At 28.5% G+C, this 16514-nt stretch overlaps 2 protein-coding genes across 3 annotated transcripts; both read left to right on the top strand.

The window, feature by feature from the left end:
- Positions 1 to 7459: 7459 nt before the first annotated feature.
- LOC137805739 (uncharacterized) lies at positions 7460 to 12120 on the top strand. Of its 2 annotated transcripts, none has more exons than XM_068605672.2 (4): positions 7460 to 7614; positions 10996 to 11151; positions 11492 to 11644; positions 11933 to 12120. In XM_068605672.2, exons 1-4 carry the CDS (start codon positions 7551 to 7553, stop codon positions 12082 to 12084), a joined length of 525 nt encoding a protein of 174 aa, XP_068461773.1. In that variant the 5' UTR covers positions 7460 to 7550; the 3' UTR covers positions 12085 to 12120. The 2 variants fall into 2 exon arrangements, with proteins under 2 accessions (XP_068461773.1, XP_068461774.2); XM_068605673.2 differs by lacking the exon at positions 7460 to 7614 and adding an exon at positions 10744 to 10903.
- Positions 12121 to 13744: 1624 nt separating this feature from the next.
- On the top strand, positions 13745 to 15655 carry LOC137806161 (uncharacterized). The gene is made up of 2 exons (XM_068606144.2): positions 13745 to 14601; positions 15349 to 15655. Exons 1-2 carry the CDS (start codon positions 13945 to 13947, stop codon positions 15505 to 15507), a joined length of 816 nt encoding a protein of 271 aa, XP_068462245.1. The 5' UTR covers positions 13745 to 13944; the 3' UTR covers positions 15508 to 15655.
- Positions 15656 to 16514: the final 859 nt, after the last annotated feature.

Genomic DNA, 16514 nt, shown 5'->3' with positions numbered 1-16514 from the left:
TATGATTTCCAACTAATATACCATCCTGGGAAGGCAAATGTTGTTGCAGATGCGTTGAGTCGTAAAAAAATACAAACGTCGTCGCTTATGATTAGAAAGCTAGCATTGATTGAAGATTTCAGGAGTATGAATTTGGAGGTTTCCATGTCTTCAAATTGCATTAGTTGTAATACACTTGTTATAACTAATGAATTTCTGGAGAAGGTGAAAGAGAAGCAGTTGGAAGATTCAAAATTGAAGAATTTCATGGACTTATTAAATACTGACAAAGCTAAAGACTTCTCTTTAGGAGTGGATGGTATTTTGAGATTCAGAAATAGAATATGCATACCAGAGGATAATGAACTAAAGCAAACAGTGTTATCTGAAGGTCATAAAAGTAAACTCAGTTTACATCCAGGAATGACCAAGATGTATCAAGATCTGAAGAAGTCTTATTGGTGGCATGACATGAAGAATGATGTAGCCAAGTTTGTAGCTGCTTGCTTGACTTGTCAGAAATCAAAGATTGAACATCAACTACCTAGAGGCATGTTAACTCAGTTAGACATTCCAGTGTGGAAGTGGGACAACATCTCAATAGATTTTTTTACCCACTTACCACGTACTTTGCGGAAGCATGACTCTGTTTGGGTCATAGTGGACAGAATGACAAAGACGACACACTTCCTACCTATAGACTTGAGAATCTCTATGCGGAAGTTGGCCCAGATTTACATAGATGAAATAGTCAGATTGCATGGTGTACCCTCTAGCATAATTTCTTATAGAGATCCTAGATTCACCTCCAGATTCTAGCAAACACTTCAAGAAGCCTTGGGGACTAAACTCAGACTCAGTTCAGCATATCATCCTCAAACTGATGGACAATCAGAGAGAACTATCCAGTCCTTAGAGGATTTGCTTAGGACTTGTGTGTTAGATCACTTGGACAGTTGGGATGAAATTCTACCATTGGTAGAGTTCACTTACAATAACAATTACCAAACTAGCATAGGAATGGCTCCTTTCGAGGCATTGTACGGAAGAAAGTGCAGGACACCTCTGTGTTGGTTTCAGGATGGTGAGAGTGTGTTAATTGGACTAGAATTAATACAAAAAATCAATGAGAAAGTAAAAATGATTCAGGAAAGATTGAAAAATCTATCAGCAGGCAAAAATCTTATGCAGATCAAAGAAGAAGACCTTTAGAATTCTCTGTGGGTGAGCATGTCTTTTTTAGATGTAGGAAGAGCACTCAAATCCAAGAAATTGACTCCTAAGTTCATAGGACCTTATCAAATTCTCAGGAGAACAGGTCCTGTGGCTTACGAAATTGCTTTGCCTCCTCCTTTAGCTAACATTCACAATATTTTCCATGTATCCCAGCTAAGAAAGTATGTATTTGATCCTAGCCACATTCTAGAGTCTGATTCCATCCAGGTGAAAGAAAATTTGTCATTTGAAGTGAAGCCAATCAGAATTTTAGATTCACAATTGAAACAACTCGTGGAAGGAGTATTCCCATGGTGAAAGTATTGTGGGATCTCATCTCTGGAGATTCCACTTGGGAAATTGAAGAGGAGATACGAGCATCATACAACCTCTTTCTTGGTAAGTTCATTTTCGAGGACGAAATTTTTTGTAGTTTGAAATAATGTAAGAACGTTAAAAAAAAAGAATAAAGGTGTAGAGAAGCCCTTTTTCCCCACCACGGTTTTTTTTTTCTTCTTTCTCTCTCTCTCTCCATATTCTCTTCTCTCCCTCTCTCTTAATTTCTCTCCCAATCTTCATTTATTTTAGAATATGATCATACCACGCTGTAGCTGGGGAGTTAAGGAACATTTCTACCCGATCAGATTTTCAAACAGAGTAAGTTCATTTTTACTCTAAATATCCTTTGTTCTCTGTTTTTCCTTAGGATTTAGTCATCAATCTTTGTGGGGTCAGTTGAGAAGTTTAATCCTCTCAACTTATTCTATTATATACTGAATTTTTGTTTTGTTTGGATAATTTGCATTAGGCCCGTAAATCTTGAAGCTTATCCAAACGGTGGGGAATAAAATTCTAAAAGTTGCTTGGAAAGCAAGCAATTGAGGTAAGGGAAGCTAAATTTAATTTCTAATAGCACCCTAGGATAGAAGATCTGAATGCGGAAGGGACGTGGTCCCAATATTTAATTTTTCTTGCAGGGATGTTGTGTGTTTATATATTGGGTTGTTTGTTTGTATATTATTTAAATTTGTAAAAATATTATATTTTGATGATTTAGTATTAAAGTGTTATTTTATTTATGTCAAATAGACTTTTGAATATTGTGGATCACTTTTTGAATGACATTGTATGACGAAATGGTATGGAATTGAATTCATACATTTGGGATAATGTATGGACTGATGTTTGTTGTGTATTAAGTATTGATGCCTATGTGGTAACAGAGATCTCCGAGCTTCACTGATGATCTAAGTCACATAGACTAAGATATCAGGTGGTGAGAAGCTGATGGGGGAGTTCATGCACACCGTGACATATGAGATGCACGACTTGGGTTGTATTGAACTTACCCTGATCCTTTTTGTTGGATTCGCTGGTAATCTTTGGATCAGGTGTTAGTCTCTGGTAGGACTTACTTAATACGGGTCTTCCGGAAGACGTTGTTTGTTGAATATTCTGGATGTGTAGATCCATGTGAGATCTATGTGATAGTTTTATTGTTGAGATTCGAAGAAAATTGAATAATTTGATAAATTGATCATGTAATTTGGTTTTCTCTTTGGATTTAAGTGTGTATATTATAAAATTCTATTTTCACTAGCTTACCCTTGTTTTTCTTGTTGTGTTTGAACTGCGATGACTGTACTATGTACAGGAGCAGATGACCATACAGGTGCAGGAGAGCCTTAGAGGTTTCAGAGTTTTATTTTGAGCTGTGGATATGTAAATATTTGTATTTCTATAAATCCTAATCATGTATTAGGAATGTTTTGAAAAACTCCAAGTTTGGATAGAAACTGGTATAACTGATATTGTAATAGTTATATGTAAATTAAGGGGTGTTACATTTCATCTTGCATCTTATATTTCAAAAAATATTCAAATTACCCTTTGACATTTTTCATTGAACGTTTTTTCTTTAATTTCAAAATGTGAAATTCAGAGACTTTTCAGGTTATAGAATTTGGGAAAAAAAATTGTGTTTCGGATTGTGCAATATTTTAGATTGCACATTCCATAATACAAATTTAAATTCTGGATTGTAGAATTTGGCATTAATAACTTTACAATTTTTGAAAATATGAGATTGCATGGAAAAATTATGGAGTGCAAAAAAAAGAAATTTATAGATTTTATGATATGCAAGCCTAACCTACCTGCTCGAAGTGCGAATTATGCAGGACACATCTAAATGGACCAACGCGCGTTGAAATAGATAGTTTATCCCATTCTTTTTTTTCCTTAATGAGTCGTGGACCGACTCATAAAGTTCATCCCACATTGTCATTTAGAATATATATATATATATATATATATATATATATATATATGGAGAAAATAGACACTTTTGATTTATTATTCAATTTTTTATATTTCAAACATCAACCATATACGTTCACAATATTATTCTTTATGATGAGAGTCCTTTCATCTTACAACCTTAAAACACATTTGTTTAACATGATTCTTTAACAATTCTATTTTGTTGTGTTAATTATGAATATCTTACCATTCAATTAAGATATAACCACAATTCATTCAAATATTTGCCTACACAAAAAGGTAATTGTCAATATATGTATATTATATATATGTTTGTTTGATAATTGACATTAAGTCAATTGAAGGTAAAAGTATAATAATTTTACATAATAATGATTACAATAACATTTTTTTATTCATATAGATATTAACAAAGAGAATTACTCTCAAAAAAATAAACAAGCCTAATATATATATAATATTTATATTTTCTAAATTATTTTAATTATTCAAATTCACATTATAATTCTTTATTTTACCATATAAGAGAATTTTATATATACTCATAGTCCTATAACAGTAATTTTTTTATAAAACAAGATATCTATATTTATGAGATTCTTATACTTTATTTAATCTTTTATTATAAATTATATAATATTAATATCTCATAAATTACATTAATTTATTTTTATGTAGTTTTTTAAAACTCAATAAATTATAAATGATGTGTTTTATACATTAAGAAGATTACTTTCCGATTTAAATAATATACATTTACTCCATTATTTTTATAATTTCATAAATATAAATATATTTGTTAACAAAACTTTTAGTTGTTATGAATTTGTTCAACCAGGCAAAGAAGAATTAAACCCTCAAAATTTGTTTTAATGAAAGCATACATAAATACATGATTACAACACTAATTCAAACAAATCTTACACATTTAATTTAAATTTTAATATTTGATTCACACTTAAATTATATGTATAACGTTTCTTTCAATTAGTTTCAAGTCCACCCCTACTATAAATATTCAAAACGATCAATAGTACATACCATGAAAAAACCCAATTTTGCTCTATTTAGATAAATTGAGTTTCAAATTTTGTATTTTTCTTCACTCACAAAATTTCAATCTTGTATCCCAAGGCTACAACCTAGAAGATATGTCAAAGGGTTCATTGAAATTAGTCTTTTTGTTCTTCATTATTGCCATGGAAGCCTTTCATGGTGTGCATTTGTTCTATAATTATTTGTCCCATGTTCTATGTAATATTTTTCTCATATCTTCTTATACTAAAATCATTTAATGAATTTTGTAGGTCTTTCATTCTCAAAGATACCAATGGAGAAGGGTGGAATGGTTGATTCATCTCAGTGTTTTACCGATAAAAATTGTGTTCCCTTCGTTCCATTTATGAAATGTGGTGGAGCAGGTGTTTTTTGCAGAGATGGTGCTTGTGTTTGTAAACACAAAAGTATGTAATATCAAAATATGGAGTCAAATATTCATCTTAATGTTTTTCAAAGGAAGATTACAACTCATTTATGAATAAGAATAGAAATTTGAATTAAAATTAGTAATACTTTCATGAGTTTTATTAAAATAAATAAATTAAAATATTATAAAATTAAATTAATATGAGATAAATTAAAATATTATAAAATTGAATTAATATGAGAGAACATAATTGAATATAAATTGACTATTATGTATTTGTTATTTGTTCTATAATTATTTCTTCCATGTTGTATGTAATATTTTCTCATATCTTCTTATACTAAAATCATTTAATGAATTTTGCAGGTCTTTCATTCTCAAAGATACCAATGCTGAAGGGTGGAATGGTTGATTCATCTCAGTGTTTTACCGATAAAAATTGTCTTCCCTTCATTCCATTTATGGAATGTGGTGGAGCAGGTGTTTTTTGCAGAGATGGTGCTTGTGTTTGTAAACAAAAAAATATGTAATATCAAAAGATGGATTAGGATATTCATCTTAAAGTTTTTCAAAGAATGATTACAAGATGAATACGAAAAGAGATAGATTGAATTAATATTGGTATTCCTTTCATGAGTTTTATTAAAATAAATAAATCAAACTATTATGAAATTGAATTAATATAAATTGTTCTAATATGAGATAAATTAAAATATTATAAAATCAAATTAATATGAGAGAATTATCTGAAGGTAAATTGTGTTTTATTACATCATAATTTTAATGAATTAAATTTTATTTAATAATTTTAAATTACTTTAGCATATACATTGTTTGAATTATTATCTGTGGATATTTTATTTTAAAATATATTTTTACATCTCATGTGTTATAATTCATTCAGATCAATTTAAACAAACTTATTTAAGAGTGATATAGTTTTTTTTTAATTAAATTAATATAATAATTCAATATAAAAAATAAAAAATTTCATTATACAATTTAAATAAGTTTTGTATCAATTTAGTTCAAATAATTTTTTAATGCTTGTATATATGATTTTTTTTATGGATAAAAAAATATATACAGACCATTAAAGTATATGAAAGAAATATATTTAATGTTTTAAGAATAGTGATCAAATAAGTTAGATTTTTTCATAAAATGATACATATGTTTTTTATTAGTTTAATTATCCTTTCAGAGTATATATTAAAATAAAAAATTAATTTCTTCCTCCAAATTTCAAAAAGTTTAAAAATCATTCATTGGATCTCAATTACTTTAAAAATTTATCGTGGTCCGAACATTTTTTAATTATTTCAATTTCGTCCTAACTTTTTCTTTTTAAGTTTTTAACGTAGTCCGAACTTTTAAAAAATTTCAACTTGGTCCAACTTTTTAAATAAAATTCAATGCGATGCCAATTTCTTTTAAAAAAATTCAATGTAATAATAATACATATAATTCAATTTAGACAATTGCTTCCTGCACCATATCACTGCACCGAGTGAAAAGATGAAACTATCCTTAAAAAAAATTTACAAAATATGTGTTCTTAGATTTTTTTTTTTGGAATGAAATTTTATTTATGGATTTTTTTATTCTGAATGGGTTTTCATTTTTGTTTCTGCATTTTCATTTCCGAAACACAATAATTTTTTTTCGGAATGCATTATTTTTCAATTCTGGATTTTTTTATTCAAAATAAAATTTTAATTTTTTTCCAAATTTTTATTTCCGAAACTCAATAACCATTTCTGAATTTATTTTTTCAGAATATATTATTTTCAATTTTGGATTTTTATTTCTGGAATTAAGAACTTTTTGGAAATTAAAAATGATTAGGTGTAGGAAGCATTTGCCTTTAATTTATAGTGGTAGAGTCGTTGAGATAAATCATTTTTAATGAGAACAATCTAGTTGAATATTTAAAAAAAAATTGTAACGATATTGAACTTCTTAAAAATATCATAATTTAATTGTTTTTTTTTCCTTAATAGAAAGATTACATATTGATAATTACAATGACATTCTTTTATTCATATAAATATTTTTCCTTATAAATTAATTGTTTGCAAATTTATTTCATTGAGTGACGCTTCCACACTAACAAAGAGAATTATTCTATACATTTATGAGATTCTTTATTTAATCTTTATTTAATTCTTTATTTTATGTAGTTTTTTAAAACTCAATAAATTATAAATGATGTGTTTTATACATTAAAAAGACTACTTTCCTATTTAAATAATATACATTTACTCCGTTATTTTTATAATTTAATAAATATAAATATATCTATTAACAAAACTTTTAGTTTTTTATGAATTTGTTCAACCAGTCAAAAAGAAGAATTAAACCCTCAAAATTTCTATTAATGAAAGCATACATAAACACATGCTTAAAACACTAATTCAAACAAATCTTACATATTTAATTTAATTTATAATATTTAATTCACACTTAAATTACGTTTTCTTCAATTAATTTCAAGTCCACTCTCTACTATAAATATTCAAAACGATCAATAGTACACACCATGAAAAAACACATTTGATCTATTTACACAAATTGAGTTTCAAATTTTTAATTATCTTCAGTCACAAATTTCAACCTTTTATCTTAAGGCTACAACCTCAAAAATATGTCAAAGGGTTCATTGAAATTAGTCTTTTTGTTCCTCATTATTGCCATGGAAGCCTTTCATGGTGTGTATTTGTTCTGTAATTATTTCTTCCATGTTCTATGTAATATTTTTCTCATATCTTCTTATACTAAAATCATTTAATGAATTTTGTAGGTCTTTCATTCTCAAAGATACCAATGGAAAAGGGTGGAATGGTTGATTCATCTCAATGTTTTACCGATAAAGATTGTGTTCCCTTCGTTCCATTTATGAAATGTGGTGGAGCAGGTGCTTTTTGCAGAGATGGTGCTTGTGTTTGTAAACAACAAAGTATGTAATATCAAAAGATGGAGTCAGATATTCATCTTAATGTTTTTCAAAGGAGAATTACAACTCATTTATCTCTTCCACGTTATCTGTAATATTTTTCTTATATACTTCTTATATTAACATTATTTAATGAATTTCGCAGGTCTTTCAAGTGGAAAGGTTGATTCATCTCAATGCTTTACAGATAAAGATTGCATTTCCTTCATTCCATTTATGAAATGTGGTGGAGCAGGTGTTTTTTGCAGAGATGGTGCTTGTGCTTGTAAACAAATGTAATATCAAAAGATGGAGTCAGATATTCATCTTAATGTTTTTCAAATGAGAATTATAACTCATTTATGAATAAGAATATAGATAGATTGAATTAAAATTAGTTATCCTTTCATGAGATTTATTAAAATAAATAAATTAAACTATTATAAAATTAAATTAATATGAAATAAAATATTATAAAATTGAATTAATACGAGAGAGAAGGTAACTGAATATAAATTGAGTTTAATTACATCATAATTTTATTGAATTAAATTAAATTTAATAATTTTAAATTACTTTAGCATATACATTTACGTCTCACAAGTTATAATTCAGTTCAATTTAAACAAACTTATTTAAGAATAATTTAGTTTTTTAAAATTAAATTAATATAATAATTCAATATAAAAATAATAATTTTATATTCTTATAAAATTTAAATAATTTAAATAATATTACTATTATAATTGTCGTTAATAATATTAATAATAAAAATAAGGTATGTAAAATGTGTGTGAATTGTGTGTATATGGACCATCTAGGATCACAGAAATAAGATGGTGTTTAAACGAGGTGAGGTAGATATCGAAAAAATCTTCCATATAACACAATTTAAGGTGTGGACTAGTATGAAAAATATATCATCTTTTGTTTTGTTCTCCTTATCAGATTGGATGTTATGCCCTAAGTGTTTGAAATACGTTAAATGAGTCTCGCTGTCTTAGGTTGTGTTATTGTATTGTTTTCGATATATGTTTGGAAGTTTTGCCTTATTCTTAGCTTGATATCTATAATTGTATTTGTCGTAGCAGGTTTATTTCTTTGTTATATGATATGTGGTTTGTGTGTAATATAAATATCTTTTTAAACCTATTTGTAACTTTGTCCTCTTCTCTTTTCATATCTTGGCCGTATCAAGGAAAGGTTTTTTTTTTTTTTTTTATTCTCTTGGTGGAGTGTTATGGAGAAACTGGTAAAAAGAAGACTATAACTGACGTGGAGACTTTTGGAAGGGTATATGACATGTATTACAACACTCCATGCTGGTTTCCAACACTAGCATGCTTTTGGATTTTGTTGGTGGGTCAGATGGTTGATGTTGCTAAAACTATTGGGCCTTGAGCGGTAGCACTTTTATAACTATGTATTTTTTGTGGTGCATTTGGAACACATAACAGATTGAAGCGTAGTGTTTCCTGTGTTTTGGTTGTCACAACTGTAAACTACCAAAGAAACTATGTTGTTTAGACAGCTTGTGGTTTTGGTCTTGTTTTGTTAGTTGTTGCATTATTATGTGATGTTTTGGGCTTCTAGTTAGGTTTTTTGTTTAAGTCATTTCATTCACAGGCTGCTTGACATGTATGTAGGTTTTTGAGATGATATGTTAGTGGGTTGTTATGAATTCTGGCTTGGAGGTCATTCTTGTGTATATGGGTTGAGACGTTCCTTAAGTGTCCTAATTTGTTTAATGTAATTAGTTCATTGTAGATAAAAAAATAACAATATTATGATTATTATTACTCATAATAATAATTATGATTATGGATTATAAGTCTTGTGTTTAGAAATTCATAGTTATTAAGAGATAATTTATCCAATCTCTAACAATGGGATGAATAAAGATTATGAATGAGTATCTCTTAAATATATTAAATATTTGAAGTAATTTATTGGCTTTTTAATTTTTTATACGTCCAAATTTCAGTCATGATGTTGTTGAAATGTTGAGAAAGTTTTAGCAATAATTATTTATAAAATAATATGTAATTAATTTTATTGTATTAAAATTATGTCACAAACAATCTTTGGTTGTGGACAATAGAGATAGTTATAGAGATAAATTAGAGTGTGGAAGATAAGAGACTATTATTTATAAATCATTGTATATGATTGATTAAAAACGAGTAAAATCACATTTTCTACAATCTTTTGCTAATCTAGAATATTGACCACCCTAATAAAGAAAATTACTCTCTTAAAAAATAAACAGATAATATAAATATATATATATAATATTTACATTTTTATTTTTTTTAATTATTCAAATTTACATATAATAATTTATTTATTATAATTTATTATTTTACCATATAATAGAATTCTATATAAAATCATAGTCGTATAACAGTAATATTTTTTTATAAAATAAATATCTAATTTATGAGATTTTTATAATTTATTTAATTTTTATTATAAATTATTTACTATTAATGTATCATAAAAGTATTACTTTATTTCTTATGTAGTTTTTTTAAAAATTAATAAATTATAAATGATGTGTATACAGGATTAAGAAGACTACTTTCTACTTAAATAATATATATTTACTCCATTATTATTATAATTTAATAAATATACATATATTCATTATTAAAACTTTCTGTTATGAATTTGGTCAACCAGCCAAATTCAAACTAGTATTACACATTAATTAATTGTTAGAATCAAAACTCACATCATTTTTATTTGTTTATTTGAATGTTTAAAATAAATGTATGTATAAATATTAAGAGTGAATCATATATTAAAAATTAAATTAAATGTTTCTTCAAATAATTTCAAGTCCATCCTCCACTATAAATATGTAAACCAATCAATAGTAAACACCATGAAAAAATCCATTTGTTCAATTTACACAAATTGAGTTAGAAATTTTGTATTTTTCTTCACTCACAAAATTTCAATCTTGTATCCCTAAGCCTACAACTACAACCTAGAAGATATGTCAAAGGGTTTATTGAAATTAGTATTTTTTTTCCTCATTATTGTCATGGAAGCCTTTCATGGTGTGTCTTTGTTCTATAATTATTTCTTTCATGTTCTATGTAATATTTTTTTCATATCTTCTTATACTAAAATCATTTAATGAATTTTGTAGGTCTTTCATTCTCAAATATACCAATGGAGAATGGTGGAATGGTTGATTCATCTCAATGTTTTACCGATAAAAATTGTGTTCCCTTCGTTCCATTTATGAAATGTGGTGGAGCAGGTGTTTTTTGCAGAGATGGTGCTTGTGTTTGTAAACAAAAAAGTACGTAATATCAAAAGATGGAGTTAGATATTCTTATTAATGTTTTTCAAATGAGGATTACAACTCATTTATGAATAAGAATAGAGATAGATTGAATTAAAATTGATAATCCTTTCATGAGTTTTATTAAAATAAATAAATTAAACTATTATAAAGTTGAATTAATATAAAATTAAATTAATATGAGATAAATTAAAATATTATAAAATTGAATTAATACGAGAGAACATAATTGAATATAAAGTGACTTATGTATTTGTTCTATAATTATTTCTTCCATGTTTTGTGCAATATTTTTCTCATATCTTCTTATACTAAAATCATTTAATGAACTTTGCAGGTCTTTCATTCTCAAGGATACCAATGGAGAAGGGTGGAATGGTTGATTCATCTCAGTGTTTTACCGATAAAGATTGTGTTCCCTTCGTTCCATTCATGAAATGTGGAGCGGGTGTTTTTTGCAGAGATGGTGCTTGTGCTTGTAAACAAACAAGTATGTAATATCAAAATATGAAGTCAGATATTCATCTTAATGCTTTTCAAAGGAGAATTACAACTCATTTATGAATAAGAATAGAGATAGATTCAATTAAAATTAGTAATCCTTTTATGAGTTTTATTAAAATAAATAAATCAAACTATTGTAAAATTGAATTAATATGAGAGAACATAACTGAATATATACTGGGTTATGTATTTGTTTTATAATCATTTCTTCCATGTTTTATGTAATATTTTTCTCACATCTTCTTATAATAAAATTATTTAATGAATTTTGTAGGTCTTTCATTCTCAAAGATGCCAATGGAGAAGGGTGGAATGGTAGATTCATCTCAATGTTTTACCGATAAAGATTGTGCTCCCTTCGTTCCATTTATGAAATGTGGTGGAGCAGGTGCTTTTTGTAGAGATGGTGCTTGTGTTTGTAAATAAGCAAACATGTAATATCAAAAGATGATGTGGGATATTCATCTTAATGTTTTTCAAAGGAGGATTACAAATCATCTATGAATAAAAATAGAGATAGATTGAATTACAATTAGTAATCTTTTCATAAATTTTATTAAAAAATAAATAAATAAAACTATTATAAAATTGAATTAATATGAGATAAACTAGACTGTTATAAGATTGAATTAAATTAGTTAATAAATTTAAATAAATTGAGTTTAATTATATAATTATTTTAGTGAATTGAATTTAGTTTAATAGCATATACATGGTTTGAATTATTATCAATGAATATTTTATTTTCAAATATACTTTTACATCTCACGTGTTATAGTTCAGTTGAATTTAAACAAACTTATTTAAGAGTGATTTAATTTTTTAAAAATTAAATTACTATAATAATTCAATATATTTTTTTAAATGATTATAATGTTTTATACAATTTAAATAAGTTTTATATCAATTTAGTCAAATATTTTTTAATGATTGTATATCTGAATTTTCATGAATAAAAAATATATAAAAAACATTAAAGTACATTAAAGAAATATATTCAATGTTTTAAGAATAGTGATCAAATAACTTATATTTTTTTTATTGCACCTTAGGATAAAAAAACAGAAAATCAAATGGTACATTTAAATGCATAACCTAAGTTAATCAAGGAAACTAACTTTTACATTCACAATATTGTGTTCACAAACCGTAGGGTTTTTAACACACTCACTTTTACTTTTTGACACTTAACAAAACCATCTACATCACCAAAAAATATAAAATAATACTAGTCTTTCTGGATTAAAACTCATAAAAAAAACTTCAATATTAATCGGTTAGGAAATAAATAAAAAAAGTAGTTTTCAATTAATCAGTTTAAAAATAAAAAATTAATTTAAAAAGTACAATTTAACAATACATTTGAAATTGTATAACTTTCTACATTTGAATTATACATTCCAAAATACTAAACAACATTAAAAATAAATAATTTTAAATAATATATTTTAGAACACAATGTCCAATTTTTTATCTTGCTTCTAAAAGCTTTTCTGATCACCCATTCCAGAGTCTTCTCAATAAAACACATAAAAAAACATTTTTCAGATTTTTCATGCTCCCATTAGAAATTACAATGGAGGTTTAACAAAAACTACGAGAGTGCAAGAAGAAAGAACCATAGTGTTTTTGGGGTTTGAAAGATAATATTTTTCATGGGGCTGCTTCTTCTTGCATCTCCGTACATTATTGTACACTCTTCAGTAAAAGAATAAATTAACCTTTAAAAATATTTTGAATTACATAATTTAGAAGATATTTTTTTAGATTTATAGAATTTAAAATTAATTTAGAAATTATATATATATATATATATATTTCAGATTATATAATTCAAAAGTTAATTTTAAATTTTAAAAAAATTATGTAATCTAGAATCTAATTCCAAAGCTAATCATGAATTGGAAAAGGATGAAATCCAAAATATAAATTACACTTTAGGGGAGTGACCCAAGAATGTATGGAGGTGCATGAAGAAGCGGGCTTTTAACAATAAAAAAAGAAAAAGGCCCATTAAAGTTTTGGATAATTTAAACCATTACCAACGACCCGGTCCATGAAAGTTTTGGATCATTACGAACGACCTGGCCCATTTGATAGCTATCCCCGTTCATACAAAACCTCTAACCAAACACCCTCTCTACTAATAACCCTAATTCGTTCCCTCTCTCTCTTCACATAAACCCTACAAATCACACACACAAACCTCATCTTCGCGCCGCACACATACACTCTCACACACTCTCTCTCTTCCAAACTTTCTCTTTCCCTCTCTCCCAATCCACAATGGCAGAGCGCGGAGGTGGTGACCGCGGCGGTTTCGGGCGTGGCTTCGGCGGACGCGGACGTGGTGGCGACAGGGGTCGCGGCCGTCGCCGTGGGCCTCGCCGTGAGGAGGAGGAGAAGTGGGTCCCAGTGACGAAACTCGGACGTCTGGTGAAAGAGGGCAGAATCCGAAGCTTGGAACAGATCTACCTCCACTCCCTTCCCATCAAGGAGCACCAAATCATCGACACCCTCGTGGGTCCCACCCTCAAGGACGAGGTCATGAAAATCACGCCGGTCCAGAAACAGACCCGGGCCGGTCAGCGAACCCGGTTCAAGGCCTTCGTTGTGGTTGGCGACAGTAACGGCCACGTGGGTCTCGGCGTTAAGTGTAGCAAGGAGGTGGCCACCGCTATTCGTGGCGCCATCATTCTGGCGAAGCTTTCCGTTATCCCCGTTAGGAGAGGGTACTGGGGTAACAAGATCGGGAAGCCCCACACCGTTCCGTGCAAGGTTACTGGCAAGTGCGGTTCTGTTACCGTGAGGATGGTGCCCGCACCTCGGGGTTCGGGAATTGTGGCGGCTAGGGTTCCCAAGAAGGTGCTGCAGTTCGCTGGAATCGACGATGTTTTCACCTCCTCCAGAGGATCCACCAAGACTCTTGGCAATTTCGTTAAGGTTTGTGTTGCTTTCTCTTGCAAATTAGTCTCTTTTAGGGTTTTGAATTGGAAATATGTAGGTACTAATTGAGTGACTGCTTCATGTGCGGTGGTTTATGATGCAATTGTGGAAACTATGAAAATTTGTGATTTATTTTGTCCGATTCTTCTTATGGATTGTTGATGATTTGTTTGTTTTGATTCGCTTGTTTGCCTTTTGGATTAAGGGTATTTTCAGGAACACTGATTGTTATGGTTTTTGGTTGGATGTTTGTTATCTATGTTTGATTTTTTTATAAGAATGTTTCGATATAAATGTCCCATGTTCATTATCATCTATTATCACCTAAATCGCAAGATGTTTTTTGAATGTAGTTGGTCAGTAAATCTACCTTTTTCGTTTGCAAGAGGAGTGGTTTCATTGTGTATGAATGTATTTGGACTCATTACCAATGTTGTCTACAATTGGTAGTTTTAAAGCAATAAACATTACTTAACAAATTTCCAAAGTATTGAATATCCATCAATTTACCTATGTTTATGAATGTTAGTAACGTTTAGAAACTGATGTGAAAGTGTGAAAGATCTTTTATTATAGAGGGTCTATTGATTTGTTGTATGGAAGTGATAGATGATATTTTTGCTGCAATTGAGGGCATTGAAATGCATCATGGATTCCATTATAGAGTTGCAATTTTCATGCATTAATTGTTCTGATGTTTTCTTAGTACTCAAAATGATTGATACCTGTATTTTTGTTTTACAGGCCACATTTGACTGCCTGATGAAAACCTATGGATTCCTGACACCAGAATTCTGGAAGGAGACTCGCTTTACCAAATCCCCATTCCAAGAGTACACAGATCTGTTGGCAAAACCAACAGGGAAGGCCCTTATCTTGGAGGAGGAAAGGGTTGAGGCTTGATTTACCAGTTTTTGATTTTATGCATGTTTTAGGAACTATTACTTATATATGTTGTTGCTTCTTGCTTTACTTTTGGTTTTTGAGGGACGGCATGTTACTCTATGCATTTTGATTATTTCCATGTTTTAATTGACTTCAGTTTTGAGTACACCATAGTTTTCCACCTTTTTAATTGGATTGTTGCAGCTAAATTACAGAATTCAGAAAAACGGCATTGCCCACCCATAGCTTCCCTCAGTAGAAGTGACTTTAAGAATTGCGAGATGCTTGGCACCATTGTCGAATTTCAAATGTGATTTTATTGTGTGGCGAAATTTTATGTTTCTTGATATCAGGTGTGTTCATACTCTGCATCTAACCCACACCTGTGACTGCACATTCTAATTAGAAAACAAAATTTTGGACTTTAAAATTCGATGAATTCAGGAGGACGATTTAAATACATGAGTGTTATGTTTTCTTCCAGTAAAATCTTACTTCCTCGAAAAAATAGATTTTCACCTATTGCTGTAGTAATGTTTTTGTAAGCTTGATAAAAAAATTCATATTCTGAAAATTTTCCTTCTATCAAATTTTGCTTCTAACATGTGTTGCTGTTAATGAGTTTAACGAATTCTAGAATAAGTATTTACGAATGATTTGTGATTAATTGTTTTTATAAGATGTTTTCTGTGATATTTGTAAAGTTTCTCTTTGCTTTATTGATTGTGATAACTTGAGTTTAATTTTCAATACGTTTTTTTTTATGTTTTTGGATATATTGATTATGTCACAAAACAATTTTTTTTTAATTTCTTTCAATATATATTTTAACTTAATTTATTAGTCACTGCTTTAGTCATGTTAGAACATTAGATAATTGATTCTTATACTTTTGAAATTCATATAATAAAAATTAAAGTTATAATTTTTTTGATAAAGTTCGGTAATTAAAAATTTGGTGATAAAATTTTGAAAGTTGATAATATAGTGTAATGGTAAAATTTATAAAAAATGCAAAAGTTATG

Source organism: Phaseolus vulgaris, chromosome 3 (assembly GCF_051622355.1).
Source record: "Phaseolus vulgaris cultivar YP4 chromosome 3, ASM5162235v1, whole genome shotgun sequence".
NCBI classification, from domain to species: Eukaryota; Viridiplantae; Streptophyta; class Magnoliopsida; order Fabales; family Fabaceae; genus Phaseolus; species Phaseolus vulgaris.
The sequence above is the reverse complement of the archived record's forward strand: the minus strand, read 5'-3'. Positions and strand labels throughout refer to the sequence as shown.